Source organism: Sycon ciliatum, assembly GCF_964019385.1.
Source record: "Sycon ciliatum chromosome 5 unlocalized genomic scaffold, ocSycCili1.1 SUPER_5_unloc_1, whole genome shotgun sequence".
In the NCBI taxonomy this organism is placed as follows: Eukaryota; Metazoa; Porifera; class Calcarea; order Leucosolenida; family Sycettidae; genus Sycon; species Sycon ciliatum.
Genome location: NW_027044462.1, coordinates 781,738 through 800,251, shown reverse-complemented (window position 1 = coordinate 800,251; position 18,514 = coordinate 781,738). Strand labels below are relative to the sequence as shown.

Here is an 18,514-nt window from a genome sequence, read left to right as displayed (position 1 = left end):
TCACACCTACGTTCAACACCAGTGACAGGAACACGCAAAACAACGCATGAGCAAGTGACCGATTATTAAATCATGTTCGATTGGGAATAAGCATTGCAGCCTTCTCGGACTAACACCAGTCGACTCACCGTCCAAAAAACAACAGCATATGGGCCAATCGCGTTCTTGTGTGCTTTTATGGGAACGAAATGGCGCTCTCAATGGTATTCTGCATACAAATCTCCATCTAGCAGGGCGCAATCACTCAGCGTGAGTGGAAGTGGCGAGTTTGATTGGGAATGAAGGAGGAAAGGAGTGTCTTAGACTCTTAGCTTCCCTGGACCGAGACCATTCACCGCAGCACACCAGCAAACACTTAGTGCATGTCTGTAGTGATAGTATGTGAAAAAAACATAAATGTTTGGTATGGCATCACAATACAGAATCAAATGGGGATTCGAACTCTCCAGCGAAACGCTCTCGAGGTAGAAGCTGTACTAGTATTTGATGCTGGCTTGCGCAAAATATGCTAAAATGCCACTCAGTGGTGTGATCCATTGATTTTGATCAATTACCACAGAAAGCGTAGTGTTCGAAATGCTGAATTTGTTTCGCAATTTGCAATTACGAGCAACGTTGCGAAACGCCGTCTGCTATGCCTCTTGGGCGTGACCAGTGAGCAGCTAGCCATGGTTTCCCAATCGAAACTTTACCGAAGTATAGTTCCACGAACGACAGCCCACAGAATGCTTATTTCGTGGAATTACAAACCATTACAGAGTGACATAATCAGATAGAGTACTCCACTTCCAGGACAATGTGCGATGCCGTTCTACGGTAGAACTTTGAACTCAACCAGAAAAGGGAATGTATGAAGATATGTTGCAACCGCGAGTTTCGCGTTATGTAAGATTAAGTTGTCCGAGATTGGTAGTCTGAATTTGAGGAGGATCGAGGCAAGGAGCGGAAACAATAGTGCAGGCTATAAGACCATAGAACAGTGGACTGCGAGCCATTCAGTAGTGGTGCAATGGTCGTATACGTGCATGACATGAAATGCATCACTGAAAAGACTCTGACTGCCTCGTAATCTTTTCCTTGTTCACATGATGGTCATGTTACCTCACCAGCACAGACTATACATTTGCCTCCGCTGTTCTAGCAACGCATTAGATCTGTTACTAAACCACTCAATTTCTCTACAGTAGGCTCTATCTTGCCGTTGTGTATTTTAAGGAATAAAAGTAGGAGCCATACATAATTCAAAGATATAGAGACACCATGAAACAGTTGTTAGCTACTATGCATGTCATAGACATTTTGGATAGTGTGACTACCCGTCACTTGAACTTCAGTTTTTGCTCGTGAGTCATTCTACAGTGTGTCTGGTTTAAGCAATTAGTGACGCAGAACAACATAGAAAACAGCTGGTAAAGTGTTTAGCCCTAGATGGTTAATGTGTAGGTGGCTAGTGAGAGAATGCGGGTGATTGTAGTAGACAGGAAAAGTACAGTATATTAGAAAGAGTGATTGTGTTCTCGTAACCACGATTGCTCGCTGATAAGAAGTTTAAAACGAAAGCGCTCCTAGGAGATCAATGTGTGGTATGGTGGCGAAGGAGCGGGTTATGAAGATGCGCGCAATGCCTTGAAATGGTCAACACTCCCTTAGTGCATGTGTGTAGTAATATTATGTTAAACAAAAGCATTACTGGCTTTTTGGAAGCCGGTGATTAAGAATCGAATGGCAGGTTGAGTGTCCTGCAAAAGAAATGTATGGGTGGAAAAAGGCATCACATAATATCCAAGGATAGCCAAAAGCCATCACGAAAAGAGGAAACCAGTGAAAACGTTCAAAAAAGTGCAGAATTTTGCATTTTGATGCAAATGAGCACAGTGTGTGTAGTGAATCTAGTAGTGCATTGGGTTTTATCCACGCTTTCTTAGCTTCATTTCCACAAACTTCAAACTCTTGTCATAGTACACTACACCAGTTGAGTCTCCATCACTCCGTCCATACAATCCATTGATATTGACATAGTGACACGCGTTATACCACCAACCACCCTTGTATGTATTAGAACAGTCACTACTGTGTGAGTCATGGTCGCGGTCTCGAGTACTGAATTGTTGTCCATTGTGGTAATTCATTCTGTCCCCCAAGGTAGGGCTTGAGAATCCTGAAACGTGTAGTCTGAAATTGTTAGCTTCACCTTCAACACGGAATGTTGACCACTTGGCATAATGCTTCTCTCCAGTTGTCTTGAACACCATGTCAAAACGCAGTTCATAAGTACTACCAGCTTGTGACGTCAGATAGTGTAGTGTATCTAGACCCAGCCAGAACTCTCCAGACGCTGATCCGAATCCTCGTTTGTATGCATTCCAGTCACGGTAAAAGTCCACTGAGCCATCTTGTCTTCTCTGAAACACAATCCAGCCACCTCCATCAGTCTCTCGGTCACAGTATGCAGTGAATGTCGTAGTCGTTGTTGTACCAGTGAACAATCCTGATTGCCCGTGGTTAATTCGTTCACATGACGCATGTGCTGCAGGATAAACACAGCGGAAGGATGTTAGCGACGTTAATAAGGCGGTGTTTACATGAGGCGTTTCAACCCGGGTTGAGTTCGACCCGGGTCAGATTTCAACCCGCCATGTGCACAAAATGAATGGCGCGTTTACATGACGCATTGCGCTTGACCCGGGTTGAAATTTCGCCCCCCTCCCACCCGGGAGGGTTGAAATCAGCCCGGGTCAAGAAAATCGTACAAACGTAGCTCTGTGCGTATCTCGCGCCAGGTTTGAACAGCACTGCACATGCAAATTTCGCGGGAACGGATTCACGTGACCATACAGGATTCTAGAAGTGGACTTTTGGCGGCATATCAGTATTTGACCCGGATCAACTGTCTTCATGTAAACGCTCACCTCTTTTGTCTATCGTACAGACTTTCAACCCGGGCTGAACTCGCCCCGGGTTGAAATTTCTCATGTAAACACAGCCTAAGTCTAAAAATAACAACAACCGGTATACATGTATCAGAGCTTTATACCTCATTCCATATTTACCCACATACAATTGGCTATCTACATAAGTGGTGAATACACAACAGAACAACAAGGACAATCAAGGCTTGTTTTCTGCTACTTTAAGTTTCATGCTCACGCAATCATCAGGCAACATCCATTGTTGACGGATGTTGCCTGATGATTGCGTGAGCATGAAACTTAAAGTAGCAGCAAACAAGCCTTGATTGTCCTTGTTATTCTGTTGTGTATTACGCTCTGCCTTTGTGGTGTTGAGCACTGTCAGCACTCTGGGTCACATCCTTCGGTAAGTGGTGAATATTGCGGAATACTCACCGCTTACATTCACCACATTTCTATACTTACTGTAAGTGTAAAGAGAGCAGTACTCGGAGCTGTGCTTGATTCCTCTTCAGTCAGCGCACCGGAGCTGCCGAGTGCCCTAGAAAATTTCTACGCTAACCTCCGTAAACAGGACTTTTCTGAGTACAAACGAAATTCCTTGCTTGCCATTGCCGCTGGATCCACATGTGACCAGGTGCTGACAAGTCATCAACCAACAGTGAGCATCTTCACAGCAAGCAAACAAGGTTTTGGACGCTCAACATGTCAATGGCCCGATGATTGCGGATCAAGCGGCAAGCCAGGAATTTCGTTTGTACTCAGAACAGCCCTGTTCACGGAAGTTAGCGTAGAATTTTCCTAGGGCACACAATAGCTCCGAAGCGCTGCCTGAAAAGAAAGGAAGTGAGGGTAGAACCGCTTGGCTCGCTATATATAAACTGACTCCCGAATTGGCGCAATGATCGCGGATTGGTCAAATCCTCGCGTGAAGCGAAACCTCTCTCGGATTGGTCAAATCTTCGCGTGAAACGAAACCTCTATAATGGTTGGCTCCCGCCACAAAGCTGCACGAGCGTGTTCTCCATGGTGATTGGCCCGAGCGTGTTCTCTAAGGTCGTCACCTCCCATGCTACATGCACCAGTACGTGTATACGATCGATTGAACAAGATTCTGAACACGCCGCCCTCCGATTCATGCAAGAACACGCCAGTCGGTATACGCTACTGAAGCAACAACGACTTACGTTAGTTCTGAGTACATGTACATGTATGACCAACAGGACTCGTTTGTTGGGTTTTAGGGACGAGAGGGTGAATATGGAGAGGTTTATTTAAAGTCTAATATTACCTGAAGCCGAGTGAACATGGGCGAATATTCACTAGTATACAAACCGAGGCGAAGCCAAGGTTTGTATAACTAATGAATATTCGCCCATGTTCACTCGGCTTCAGGTAATATCATATACATAGCCAGAACCACAGTTAAGAGGGACGGCGATCATTGGATCCAAACTTTGCGACTTAATCGCCATTTTGTGACACCATAATTTGCTGTGTCACTATAGTTGTTTTAGATGTGCGGCCTCGGGTTCTCTGTGCTGCGCTGATGAGTCAACACAGGATGAAACGGTTCTCTCCACGGATTGAGCATTTCGCTCTTGTTTTTGTAGCAGTTGAGCACTCTCATGTGGGGTTGTGCCTTTGCTGTTTGCGTTATGCAAAGCTGTCTGACTTGTCAGTTTGAGCACTCTAGCATGGTAAGTTCGGGCCTGGTTGAAACCTGGCTTTGGAAAATGTATTTTGCATTGCTATCATGTTCGGCCTCATGTTCACTGTGCTGTGCTGATGAGTCCACAAAGGACGAAACGGTTTTTTCTTTTGTTTCTCCATGAAAGTGCACATGCCTACATAGAATGGAAGAGAACTACAACAGCAGCAAGAGAACATAGTTCTGTCCGCAGATTGAGTGTTTGGTTATTATGCATGTAAAAAGAAGTGGCGCTAGCACTCTGAAGGATGGTGCGTTCATTTTGAAGGGGCGGTCAAAAAGTGAAGGAGAGCGCAGCGCCCTGATACAGTCCGTATCGCCTATAAGGTTGGCGGCTATAGTAATATACCGGATATAGTGATCAATTTCTCAAAGTCATTTTCATTTGCCATAACTAAGTATACACAGTTATCGCATATAGCAATAATCGTCTATAGTAATATATCGCCTATAGTGATCAAATTCATATTTCAAAAGACGTTTATTACACTATTTTCGCATCGGTTATAGTGAGTGATGTAAAATCAAGCGATGTCAGAGGAGAACAGGGTGTTACTTCTTCGTGAAGAACTTGTCCAGTGAGTGTTGTTCGGTGATTTTGCTTTTACAAGTTGCCAAAATATGCCTCCATCATGAGGAAATCCTGATTTTGTGTGTCAGGAACTACAGCCAGCTACATGACATTGTACATGTATGTAGTGCGTATGTGCACGGCGCGCTGAGTCGTTTGACACCCCACTCGCATACATTGCAAGCAGTATCGGTCATAGTAATATATAGTTATAGTGATAAAATGCTCAAAATCAAACACCAACGCTATAGGCGATACTGACTGTATGTCGCTTTGTCCGGAACCCTCCATAAATTAATGTGCATGTTGGAACACTTTTGAAAACAAACCTGCATACTTACATACGGTACATGTAAACCAAGCCAAAGGCTATGCGTTTGTGAGTAAGTGGAAATGAACACTTGAAAGGGCAACCGATCTACCACCAGTAGGTCAGTTCAAACAAGAGGATTAGTAAAAGGAAGTTGAACAGGCCAATACAGTGGAAATGACCTCAGACAGTTTTTCGTATTGAAACTCATAGGCATGAAATGAAGCCATTGAAATCCTGCAAAAATCCTAACTGATTTTAGATTCTTGTCAGGAGAAAGGGAGCTTTGATAATTTACCTTGGTTGGAATCCCTATAAAACAATGGTTAACTTGTATTGGAATAATCTATTTTGTGATAAGACTGAGTTTCTTGCCAATTCAAGATAACTAGAAGTAGATTCAGATCAAGATAGTGTTTGATGGTCGCTTTCTGGCCTGAAACTCACAAGTACCTTTTTCAAGGTGGTCCAGTTCTGTGTCTTATACCTGCTTCGTGTAGATTCACATTTCTGACGAAACGATTCGCCTGTGTGTGTGCGTACAAAATAATAATATACAATACATTACATCATACCTTCTTGATTTCTCTGGCCTTCATCCAGGCGCTGATTCTGCAAGAAAAAGGCAAATGAGTGGGTACAGTGAGGTCTGCGTCTCGCCAGCCCGTGAGGTCAGGAACTCAGGAAGCTTGAGTTACGAGGTCCGAAGAAATTGTTGAATTTTCTGTGCTGAGATGACAGCTACACTGTGACTCCGTGGTTAGGACATCACTGGCTTCAGCCAATGGTCTCTGGTTCGAATCCTGGTGGTGACAGTCAATTATTGCTTTCCTTCAGACTGTTTTCTTTTCCAGTACCTCAATAGCTGAATAAAGCGTCATTATTTGTACCTGTTGGAAGAGCATATCGGGTTTGTTGGTGTGTATCAGACCATAATTACACTGACGGTATCCCAACTCCTTAATTACCAGATGTTGTATGCCTCGATCTATTTCCTTAGCCTATCCTCGATTAACTGCTCCCTCTACATAAAGTTGTCATTTCATTCTTCTTGCAGGAGATCCCCTCGACAAGCCCAAAGCCTTTGGGAAATCCTTAAATATAATAAAATACAAATACAAATAATAGAGACTGATCGTTACCTGAAAACGACGTTAAAATCCCTACATAGTGTTCCTCAGGTGTCGTAGTATGAATGCGTTCACTACGTTTCTATCGATAGTATTTTTCTTGTTCCCTTGCCGCCTTCATAATAGAGATAATAGTGCATTATAATGTTGGTGTGCAATGCTCAGTATTACCAGCCGAATTTATCATAAATCAGCAAACTACTTTTTGCATTAAATCATCCATGATTATCCGGAAACAGATGAAGTGAATAATCCAAGGTTTGGACATGTCATACAAACCACCTGTACAGATGTTTATTCAGTACCTGTGCCTTTAGTAGGTATATTACAAGACAACATACTTTACAAAGAAAGGACCAAATGTTTAAGAGTAGCCCGTTAGAAGAGCGTTAGAAGAGTTTCACAAAACATATATAAATACTGTGCTTACCAGTGTTGCAACTTCAGATGAAAGCTGAGTCAGAGTGGAATTGAACTTAATAATGACCGTTTGCTCAAGTCTCTGTAGAAAGGTTTCGATCCGACTGACGTCCATAAGTCTCGCTGCGTCTATCCCTCGCTCCAGGTTCTTCATCTGATCACTGATTTGATGCACTGTGTTTGCGTACTTTCGGAACGTTCTTGCATCCAGCCACACTAAGGTATCAACACACACATGGATTGTAAAACAGAAAAAAGGATACCTTGTTTGAGGAAGTGGCATATTAGTGCTTGAATGTCATAATAGCGATGAATCCCAGTAGGGAGGCATCATGCATGTGAGTACGGGCAAACTAAAATACCTCCTTAGGAAGTCTTGGTACAGTGAGTGTCACATGTGAAAGGTACCATTTCGTAACTTTAGAACAATCATCAATTTTATGGATGGGAGAACGATCAGAAGATGTTAATGTTTCAGTCCTGGATTATGGACTCACTTTGTTCACAATGGTGTCCAGTATATAGAGGTGGACAGTGACAATGAAATGATGACCCTCTTTGTTGACATGTTGCACCGTTCTGACATGGATTTCCAGCGCAGGATGGCAGAACTATGAGGTAGAAAAGGCAAGTAAAACAGCAAAATATTCAAGAAACACACAATTTCAAACACATTTTCGTGGCTGTGTCCCACCAGCCTGTACACAGTCATATAAAGCTGGAGTTCAGAAGTCTCAAGAGGCAATAACAATAATATTAAGTGATATATGATGAGATGGCGGCTACACCGTTTTCCCAATGTGTGATGGGCGGGGCCCATAACAATGTTCAACATTTCAAGTCACGTGTACGGTATTCAGAAAAAAGACAGTGTGTGAGCGTTTTAGACTACGAATCCTTTCTTTTGGGGTAAAAATAGGTTTCACTGCTACACGAAAATGGTTACCGGTATGACAAAACGTTCCAGTATGACCATCATTGCAGTTGCAAATGTACGACGAGCCTTTCCCTTGTCGGGATCCGCTGAAAATGCACTTTCCGGCATTGCTGCATGGGTGACTTTGACGACATTGCTCAAGTTGCCCACCTGCATAAAACCATAGTCAAATTCGAGACAAAAAGTGTCTTGATAAAGTTAATAGAACTATCTATTTTTGAGTATCGGTGCTAGCACGCAAGAGCATTCCTTAATGCTAAAAGAATTGATATACCAATTCGTGGTTCAAACCCAATACACCAGGACAAAACAATCACAGTTCACATGAGACTTGGCTGGAAGCTGAGTTTTCCTCATCTGCAGGAACGCCACCACCCTTTTGGGTCAAGGCGCAGATGCAGCTCCTAAAGCGTTGGGAGGTGAGTAGATCAGACCCACCACAAAGTGGTCAAAGACCAAAAATCCCATTCGCTGCATCCCTATTTCCCTCGTGCCAGGCCACGGTTTCCCAATTGACAGGACTAAAATACTAATAAACTAATTGGTTACGAGCATTGTCAATTAAATGAAAAACATGACATTGTTATGTTGCTCGCTGAGGTTGGTGCAAAGCCAGACTCGGTAAAGACTGGTCTGGTACGGCTGATGCGTCACGGAGTCCGAAAGTTTCACATACTTCGAAGTACATAAATAGCCTGAAGCCTGACGGACCAGGGCTATGAGTGTGCAATGGTTACACAAATAGACTTGTACGTTTCTTATCAGATCATTAGAAGAACACTGTGTGTGTAGTAGATCAAATCAGTAGACTTACTCAGACACCGAACCAACATATCAGCATTCTGACGTCCACCTAGCAAAGCAGATAGGGATGCTGTGTCAGCGTTCGCGTAGTTGAGCTGATCAATGGGTTCACGTAGATTTGCTAGCAGTGTCTCTGTGTCCTGGATGCTAAGACGAAGAGTTGTAGATGGTAGAAGATGAAGAACTCGTGCCATACACGACTCCGCAACACCTATTAATTCACAAAAAAATTAAAACAAATTCACAAAAAACGAATACATATGCTTTTAGCCACAATCACTGCAGCGCATTTGATCCATTCAAGTAAAATACATCACCAAAAGGAAACCAAAGAGTTTACCAAGAGCGTGCCAAGAGTTTACTAGCTTGTGACAAAAAGCTTGTGACAACCGAGAGTTTAACTTTGTCCGACCAGTCCCCAGGCAAAATGTTGTTGGGTGTATTGACGAAAACTAACATCGCTATGATAATGCTCTCACCTGTTGCATTTCCATTACTGGAGTGGTCTCCTGTAAGGGCGGCCCTCGAGAGACCACCACGAAACGACTCCGCTAACAACAATGCAACCCATACAGAGAGGCTAGTAGTTGTCCGCAGGTTCATTTTGACTTCGATCAGCGTTCAGCTGATTATCTAGAAAAGACTCGTTGTGGTGACTCAGCTCCACGAACGGTGACTTGGCTTCAAAATTCAGGTTTTTCCCAACGACAACCAATCACTTTCACGCCAATCCTGTTTTAGGAAATGATCTTGTACCCACTCTTGCCGTAAAACCTATAATCATGATGGTAGATATCCAGTTTCAGTTGTAGCTGGTTTCCCGCATCGCAGGACGGATATGCATCGCACACGTAGGTTTAATCATGAAGTCATGTAGAGCATCATTGGTATTATGAACCATCTTGCTGAGAACCATTTTTGCATTCTGCCATATTCTAGTGGTAGTAGACCTGCTGAATCTTCTGAATGGCTGCGCACTATTAACTCTCGCAGAGCAGTCCTTCCGGTAGCAGTAGACACTGCTGCAGCTTTCGAAAAGGTGTCACCTTCAGGTAGATCGTTTATATACAACAAGAATATTAGAGGCCCCAGTATAGATCCCTGGGGGACTCCCGACTTCACAGGCAGTGGGTCTGAGAGCAACCCCTTCGACTGACACAGCTTGAATTCTATCTGTTAGGTTGTCCGTGATCCACGCCAGAGACGCTCAGGAAACCTTGTATATTGCAGATAATTTAGCTAGGAGTCCACTGAACCATACCTTAAAAGTATCTCGCGAGATTAGTTGCCATTTCTCGCTTCTCTCCTGTGCGTTTGTGTTTTTCTTGGTTTTGGGAACTCAGCCCCATGCTGTGTGATCGGCCATGTTGAGTGAGTACTTAAAAGTATGTAAGTGGTAACTTTACCACTTTGTAGTAATGATGGCATACACAAGCACTGAAACAGACGTGCATCATACATGTGCATGTAAATACCATACCGAGACCTTTAAAGTACAAACAACAACAACCTGTATCTACTCTCACTTCTGGCAGTACACAGCATGTTCACAATATCAGTTTTCCAAAACTTCCTCCGTACCATCAATTACTATAAACGCTCCATAATTTATGGAGTTGAGTAGTTTTGAAGTGAGAATTTGATCAAAATAGGCGATATATGGCTATAGCTGGGTACTCTTATAACCGATCTAGTGTGAGTGGAAAGAATATTTTTACTTTTGAATTTTGAAGCTGATAACATGTAATACTCATAAAAGGACACACTTCAGGCTCATTACAAACATCTTGAAAGTTTTTGTCTTCACAAAAACTTTCAAGATGTTTGTAATGAGCCTGAAGTGTGTCCTTTTTATGAGTATTATCGCATTTTTGTCTCAGAGGAAACTGATAACATGTACATTGTATATTATTATATATGTACCAGGCAGGCACAGTGGGTTGGTCAAAGACTACGATTGAGATACCAGAGGTACCTGGTTCAATTCGTGCCTAGGAGCGGTTTTACAAGCCGTGCTGCTACCCACAGTCAACTGGGAACTTGGGTCACAAGTGGGGTACATGGATGCGGCTAATGGGGTCATTCTTGGTAGGCCTTGGCGGATAATGCCGGCAGAAAAATTGGCAGAATTCGGTACTTTTTCTGGCAAGTGTCATGCATGTTTGGTATGTGGATAAAGAAATGGAGCAGATAAAGTTTGTGTGGTCCTGCCAATTTCATTGCTTTCCGAGCAGAATCTGCCACCTTTCGAGCATTATCCGCCAGGGCCTAATTTCTTGGTACTTGTGCCAGTGGTTGTGAGACTTATCCCCTCATCCCCGCCGTTAGGCGCTGCATCTGCCGCTCGGGTTTACCGGGTGCTAGCGGCCGTCGTGAGTTCCCTTCGGGAACGGACACGATAATTTAATTTTTTTAATTTTTTATCATTATAATTATATAGACGATCTCTACCTGTTCTCTGTTTCTATTTGCCTTTTTTAGTTTTATGCTGGATGACGTAAACGTACCAGAATTGGAAATAGTATTATAATAATGCTACCCTCTCTTGAATAATGGCCTCTCTTTCATAGTGCCCCGTCTTTGATGGAATTTGAAAAATTTGCTCCCCGGAGACCTAATCGCGTGGGTACAGTACTGCAAAGTGATATCTGGTTTCAAAAGGCTTCAAATAGGAAAAGTCACTTGCCTGTGGCATTAGTAGCCGGCTTCCTTGTTTCGCCTTCAATGCTCCTGCCCAGAGTCATCTTCGTGTTCACGGACAACATCACTGCTGCCACTGTCAACAACAACATTATCACCTGCAGTGGTTCCACGTGCCCCATCAGCAGACTTACATTTAAAATAATATTTGTCTCAGTTGCACCCTCTCAAGTCCCTGTGGAGAGATAGGAAGGACGGTTGTTATTTTGCTTTGCTTCAAACTAGGTTTGGAGAGGGCGAGATTGGCAACCTTCTTCGAAACTGTTAACATTATGAATAGGCGAAGACAGTGCTACACCAGGGGTAGCTTCACTTTCTGCCTGACTTAAAGCATGTAGACGATTTATAGCAGTTTCAGCGTGGCTGGCACTTCAACAGGTTCAGGTTGCTGAATTCGTAGCCTAAGCATTGCAATGCGAGTATTCTGCTCATTCGCCCTTTACCGGTGACCGATCCGCTCAAGTCCTGCGTACATGTACATATACATGATTGTATATTCCAGTCACAGGCAAGTGCCATCATCGGTATCTCAATGCCACAAATACATAGCTCGAACCATTCCAATATCGTGTATCAATGCAGTTGAAAAAGTATCCTACTTCTTATAACGGAAATTGGGCGATTCAAAGTTGTTCATCATGGGCTTAGATTCAGGATCCCACAAAGCAGGACGGATTTGCACTGCACATGAAGGTTCAAATCTAAAGTCATGCAGAGCATCATTATTAGCATCATGAAACAATTAGCTGAGTACCAGGTTTGGCTTTTGCCAAATGCTCTAGTGGTAATAGACCTGCTGAATCTTTCTGCGTTGCTACGCACTATTAACTCTCGCAGCGTAGTCCTTGCAGTAGCAGTAGATACTGATTTAACATCTGAAAAGGTGTCACGCTGTTGCCGGTTTTACAAGATCACTGGCTACCTCTTCAATGGGTCTTTGCTTCCATGGCTAACTAAGCGTATCACTGCGACCGTCATCTGCAAGTACCATTAGTTGTTTCTAAAGTATCAGGTTCTGACATTCTAGCTGGTTGGCTGTCCTCCTTTTTCAATGTCATTCGCCAATTACACCACTGGCCAGCCGACATGACCACTGGAATTATTGTGCCAATATACAAAAATGGCAAGCCGAAGGGAGCCCCGAAGATTTACATACCAGTAAAGCTATTGTCAGTGGTTCGGAAAGTCCTTACAACCATAATCACAAAGAGAATTAGCATAAATATTCAGCAATTTGTGGACGAGTCACAAGCCGGTTTCAGACCTGGTCGCTCAACGGCTAATGGGGTTTTCTGTGTGTGGTCTCTGTGTGTGAGAACATTGCTAGGAAATTGGAACTATTCGGCAGCATTACTAGATTGCAGCGGTGCATTCGACACAGTGAACCATGGCAAGGCGCTTGATCGAATGGCCGCTTCGGGTGTACCCACCTCAATGATGAAATTGCTAGTCTCCGATACGACAGCTAGGGTGAAGATTGCCTGGCAGCTCAGTGCTCCCTTCTCGACCAAAATTGGCGTGGTTCAGAGAGACCCGATGTCTCCGGCCATGTTCATTGTCTACGCAGAAGGTGCGATGAGGCAGGTGAGAGAACCCTGCACCTCCCCTTCATGCCTGCCTACTCATTTCTCACAGTATGCAGATGACACCACAATACACGACACTGATCGTGATGCTGTGTTGGCCGCTGCAGCGAAATGTGAGCCAATTTCCCCCCAGGATGACCTGAGATTAAATCTAACAAAAACTCAATTTGTAACTCCTTCCAAGGATGATGACTCATGGAGAAAGACGAAACTACTTGGAATTCTCTTGGGATCTGGAAGTGAGATCGAGAACCGTATCAATGCGGCTAATCGAGCGTTTGGCACTATACCCTGGAAGAGCCATACTTTAATATCTACATTGCTTATGTTTACCACACTTATCCTTCCGGTTCTACCTTACAACTGTGGCCTGTGGACCTTGACAGCAGCACTCGGCAACAGAATCGACACGTGGCATCGCCGCAAACTAGCTACTATGTACCATTTTTGGCGTAGTGTATCCCCAAATAATATCGAATAAAAACTTATACAAGCTGTTCAGCCAATTGCCTATCACCAGAACATGCAGGGAACGGCGCTTGTTATGGTTCGGCCATGTAATCAGAGAAGGCAGTGACTCATCATCCTACAAAGCTCTAAGACTTTCAATCGACACCAAAGACATCACGAAGCCCAGAGGACGCCCCGTAACCAGATAGATCGACAACATCAAGAATGACTTAAAGACAATAAACGTTTCCATTGCCGAAGCGGAAGCTATCTCTCAAGACAGGGAAGCTAGGCTCGGCATTGTGAATCAATGTACGAACTCATAATGCCTAAAATATCTGCGCTTACTCAAATATCTTTTTGATAAATAACATTTAACCAGTTAATAACCAGTTAATAAAATTTATTAACTGGTTATTAACTGGTTAAATGTTATTTAACATTCTGTACTTAATATTATATTCCTCATGCCTAGGCTCATGGTGGAATCGATGTAGTTTTTCCTGCAATAAGAGAATGGAGAAGATGTGTATGTCATGTATTTCTCCTTTTCTCTAACTCTTTTTTGCCGACAGAGGCGTTAGCCCAATGGTTGATCTCCCCCATGGGGTACATGCGAGCTGTTATTTTTATTATCATTATTATTATTAAAGTACCATCCCGAGTTCGCCCTCTCTTATCTGGTGTGCGCAAGTACAGCATTCTGGCCCATACTCTCTCCTTTGTGTACGATCCCGCTGATAGGTATGTTGCCCAATGTAGTTGTGTCTAGTACCAATGCTCATGACAAAGCCCTTCACTATTCTTCCATCAGCCAGTACTTCTGATCACCTGCAGACTGGTTGCATGACCTTTGCTGTGGAACAAAACTTGGCGGTTAAAGTTTGAACTTACAAAATCCCTAACATTTACTATCTTTGAATTCGGATGGTGAGCCAATTTAATTATGTTAAATAAGGAGCAGGACAACATGTTAAGAGTGATTAATACCTGTCTACCAACATAACCAGATCATAATTATACAGTCAGCGAGTGTGACAAAATGGCACAAAACTGACAAGGAGTACTGAGACATTTCCGAGCCTCATCTTGCAGTGTTGGAAGGTTATTGGTTTGTATCTTGGAGATATGTTGGAATTACGTGTCAGGTCACTTAAATGTCTCACTTCACCTTGTCAGTTTTCTGCCATTTTGTCGCACTTCTTGACTGTATATGATCTGGTTATGTTAATGGACAGTTAGTCATACAACGAAACATTTTGTCTTTCCCCGTTTTTACCATAATAAGATTGGATCACCATCCGAGTTCGAGTTTGCACACCTTTTGAGCCGTCATGACATATACGGCGAAACGTGCGTCGCGTGGAACTACTTTATTCTTTATCCAGTAACTTTCGGCATTCTTTGTTGCCGTGGGGCGTAGCTCGTGCTCTTCTTCGTTGCACGTTCCTTCCCCTCTTGGACCTTTCCGAACCGGATCCTTCCAGTTTACAAGGCATTCGTTCGTCCCCTGCTGGAGTACGCCCTACTTATCTGGATTGGAGCGTCACCCAGCCAACTCAGCCGACTGGACCGAGTCCAGCACAGCGCCCTCAGAATCATCGGTCCGGGAGCAATCCTGCCCAGTATGGCAATCAGACGGACAGTAGCTGCCCTAGCTTGTTTATACAAGCTACAAGTAATTACGGGCCCACCTCAACTTCTTGTGGTTCTGCCAGCTCACCGTCAGCAGTTGGCCACCCCGTGAACCCGGAGCGACCATGCCAGCGCTGCCGGCCACCAGTTTCACCTGGACGCCAGCCTCTACCCCGTTAGTCCTGAAGCGATCATTTCCCCACTGTGTGCTCCACCAGTGGAATGCATTGCCCTGTGATCTGCTCCTGCATCCTCCCCATCGCAGCCGATAGCAGGCATTCAAGACGCAGGTATACCGCTACCTGCGCGCCGAGAACTGAATGTGGACTACTGACACAGTCTAATCGCACCTATCTAGTATCTACATGTAGGTATTGCTCTCTTTTTCCATGTTTCCTCTACTCTCTGTCTTCAACTCGGATGGTGCCACAATCCAATTAAAGTATGGTGAAAAAGGAGGACAACATGTTACGAGTTATGCCTAACTATCCACCAACGTTGGTAGACAGTTACTTTTATCCCAGACTTAACGGTAGTCATAACTCGTAACATTTTGTCCTTCCCCTTTTTTACTCGAATATACGATCGGAGAAGATCAGAGTACTCGAACTCGGGATCTCAGTGCCAACTTTCACCCACAGTCTTTAGTAAGAACGGAGGAGCCACACATAGTTCAAAATAAAAGATATAGAGGCACCAGGAAACAGTTCTTACCTACCGTGCATGTCACAGACATTTTTGATAGTGTTTCTACCCCTCAATTGAACGTCAGCTTTTGCTCGCGAGTCATTCTACTGTGTGTTTGGTTTAAGCAATTAGTCATGCAAAACAAAAACAGTTGAAGTGGCTAGTGCTAGACGGTTAATGTTCAGGTGGTTAGTGAGAGAATGCGGGTGGCTGAAGTAGAGAGGAAAATTACCGTTCGTTACAAAGAGTGATCATATTCTTGAAACCACGATGGCTCGCTGATAAAAAGTATAAAACGAAAGCGCTCCAAGGAGATCAATGTGTTTTATGGTGGCGAAGGAACTGGAGCAATGCTCTTAAATGGCAAACACTCACTTAGTGAATGTGTGGAGTAATATTATGTTAAACAAAGCATCGATGGTTTGTAGAATCTCGCGACTGAGAATCGAATGGCATGCTGCCTCTCTGCAAAGAAATTGTAAGCGTGGAAAGAGGTCTAAACATTTCTAAAGACATAATGAAAAGAGGAAACTAGTTAAGACGTGCAGTATGTTGCATTTGGATGCAAATAAGCGCAGTGTGAAGTGAATCTAGTAGTGCATTGGGTTTTATCCACGCTTTCTTAGCTTCATTTCCACAAACTTCAAAGTATTGTACCCGTTATGATAGTACACTACACCAGTGCGGTCTCTATCACTACGTCCATACAATCCATTGACATTGACACAGTAACACCTGTTATACCACCAACCACCCTTGTGTGTATTAGAACAGTCACCACTCCATGAGTCATGATCACGGTCTCGAGTACTGAACTGTTGTCCATTGTGGATTCTCATTCTGTCTACCAATGTAGGGCTTGAGAATCCTGAAACATGTAGTCTGTAATTGTTAGCTTCACCTTCAACACGGAATGTTGACCACTTGGCATAATGCTTCTCTCCAGTTGTATTGAACACCATATCAATACGCAGTTCATAAGTACTACCAGCTTGTGACGTCGGATAGTGTAGTGTATCTAGACCCAGCCAGAACTCTCCAGACGCTGATCCGAATCCTCGTTTGTATGCATTCCAGTCACGGTAAAAGTCCACTGAGCCATCTTGTCTTCTCTGAAACACAATCCAGCCACCTCCATCAGTCTCTCGATCACAGTATGCAGTGTACAGTGTAGTCATTTTTCTGCCGAGGAATACATTTGACGGACCAGAGTCGGTTCTCTGACAAGAAAATAACCCTGCAGAAGAACGCAAAAATATAGTAAAAACGTTCATAACCCGAGGAAGGGAACAAAATTAATAAATGCAGCGGAAATGTACGCAAAGCTTCGGGTGACTGTTAAAGGGGAAGTTAAGCCTAAAATCAAGATTTCACCAGTTGTAGTCTTCGGAGTGCTGAGTCGAATGGTCGTTGTCCGAGGAAGCTGCGACGCTCCCTTCCTACTTTATCCCCAATCTAACTCGCGCACTTTCACCGAAACTGGGTGACTGCGCCCTACTAGAGGGGATTTGTATGCAAAATGTCACTAAAAGCGCCATTTCGTTCTTATAAAAGCACGGATGACCGCGATTGGCCCATTTGTTGTAATCCTCTGGACGCTGAGTCGACTGGTTTTGGTCCGAGAAAGCTGCGATGCAGCGCTCCTCCTTCATTCCCAATTGAACATGGTTGAACAAGCGGTCACATGCTCCTGCGTGCCCAAGCCACCTGGTCACCGCGCCAGCAGGCGACAACTTTCACACCAAGGTTCAACTCGAGTTTAACTCGAGTGGCAGGACTGCACCCAAAAAAGTTCAAACAGGCTGTAAGTTGTACCCTGTAGGCACGGTGACCAGGTGCTTGGTGTACGCAGGAGCACATGACCGCTTGTTTAACCATGTTCGATTGGGAATAAGGGCTGAACGTTGCATCGCAGCCTTTTTGGACCAAAACCAGTCGACACAGCGTCCAAAAGACTAAACCTTATGGGCCAATCGCGGTCATCCGTGCTTTTATAAGAACGACATGGTGTGACAGGTTTAATCGAACCTTGAAAAGTAAGAGACCTGGTTGATCGAGCCTCAACCAGTTATATGCAAAAGGTGATAGTGTACATGTGGCAATGGCGCCAATGAAGGTGCTAATAGACAGGCGTAAGATGCATGAGGTGCGAGGGAGTGTAAAGTTATAGCGAACAGGGGAGAACTGTTACATCATCCCCCTCCTATGGAGAGAAAGGAGCTTATAACCCAAATGCTCAAGTGGAAAAGAGTACAATAAGCGCAAACACGTGCGAGACGAAAACGGGTTCGTACTGAAGTAACACAATAAGACGACTGAAACTCCATGCAAATAAAAGTGTAATAAGCTCAAAAAATGTGTAAGGTGAAAACTAGAAATTCGACTGCAAAAGTCAGCGGGCAGAAGCCAAGGTTTTGTACTTCTGAAGTGGAACAATGTTATTACCAGATTCATCCAACAATAATGTTCAGGCTCCCAAGTGGCATCAGAGTTGCCTTGCCACTTGACAAGGTACTGAAGCTGATTCTGCCGGCGGCGGTGACTGAGAATGTTCTCCACCACGTAGCGGGTATAACCATCAAGGTCCGTGATAGGCGGAGGCGTAGGCTGTCTCCTATTAGGAATAGCGTTCTTCTCGTAGGCACAGAGTGCCGACACATTAAA

The 18,514-nt window shown here is 43.9% G+C and overlaps 4 protein-coding genes across 5 annotated transcripts in view; all 4 read right to left on the bottom strand.

The window, feature by feature from the left end:
* The window catches only part of LOC135830333 (angiopoietin-related protein 7-like), a 175,954-nt gene that overhangs the window by 64,256 nt on the left and 93,184 nt on the right, over positions 1 to 18,514 (bottom strand). The window lies entirely within an intron of this gene.
* Positions 1,251 to 6,167, bottom strand: LOC135830306 (ficolin-1-like; the record flags this gene model as incomplete). The annotated part of the gene is made up of 2 exons (XM_065342570.1): positions 1,251 to 2,527; positions 6,077 to 6,167. Coding segments are annotated over 2 exons (711 nt in total), but the record flags the coding sequence as incomplete, so codon positions are not given.
* On the bottom strand, positions 7,017 to 11,794 carry LOC135830343 (uncharacterized). The gene is made up of 5 exons (XM_065342612.1): positions 11,479 to 11,794; positions 8,803 to 9,003; positions 7,998 to 8,138; positions 7,549 to 7,662; positions 7,017 to 7,267 (listed from the first exon to the last, which is right to left on the bottom strand). The coding sequence occupies exons 1-5, from the start codon at positions 11,612 to 11,614 to the stop codon at positions 7,032 to 7,034; spliced, it is 828 nt and encodes a 275-aa protein (XP_065198684.1). The 5' UTR covers positions 11,615 to 11,794; the 3' UTR covers positions 7,017 to 7,031.
* Positions 15,930 to 18,514, bottom strand: part of LOC135830332 (angiopoietin-related protein 7-like) — a 78,884-nt gene continuing 76,299 nt past the window's right edge. Inside the window, exon 7 of one of the 2 annotated variants that reach the window (XM_065342597.1) lies at positions 15,930 to 17,087. In XM_065342597.1, the coding sequence (XP_065198669.1) occupies positions 16,459 to 17,087 (629 nt within the window). In that variant the 3' untranslated portion in view covers positions 15,930 to 16,458. The remainder of the gene's footprint in view (positions 17,088 to 18,514) is intronic. The other variant, XM_065342596.1, reaches the window with a different exon arrangement.

Excerpts from the sequence above, each read along its gene's own strand:
- LOC135830343 (XM_065342612.1), bottom strand. The coding sequence starts at position 11,614 with ATGGGGCACGTGGAACCACTGCAGGTGATAATGTTGTTGTTGACAGTG. Across the intron at positions 9,004-11,478 it reads GCCGGCTACTAATGCCACAG|GTGTTGCGGAGTCGTGTATG; the intron begins GCAAGTGACTTT and ends GTGAATTAATAG. Across the intron at positions 8,139-8,802 it reads TATGTTGGTTCGGTGTCTGA|GTGGGCAACTTGAGCAATGT; the intron begins GTAAGTCTACTG and ends GGTTTTATGCAG.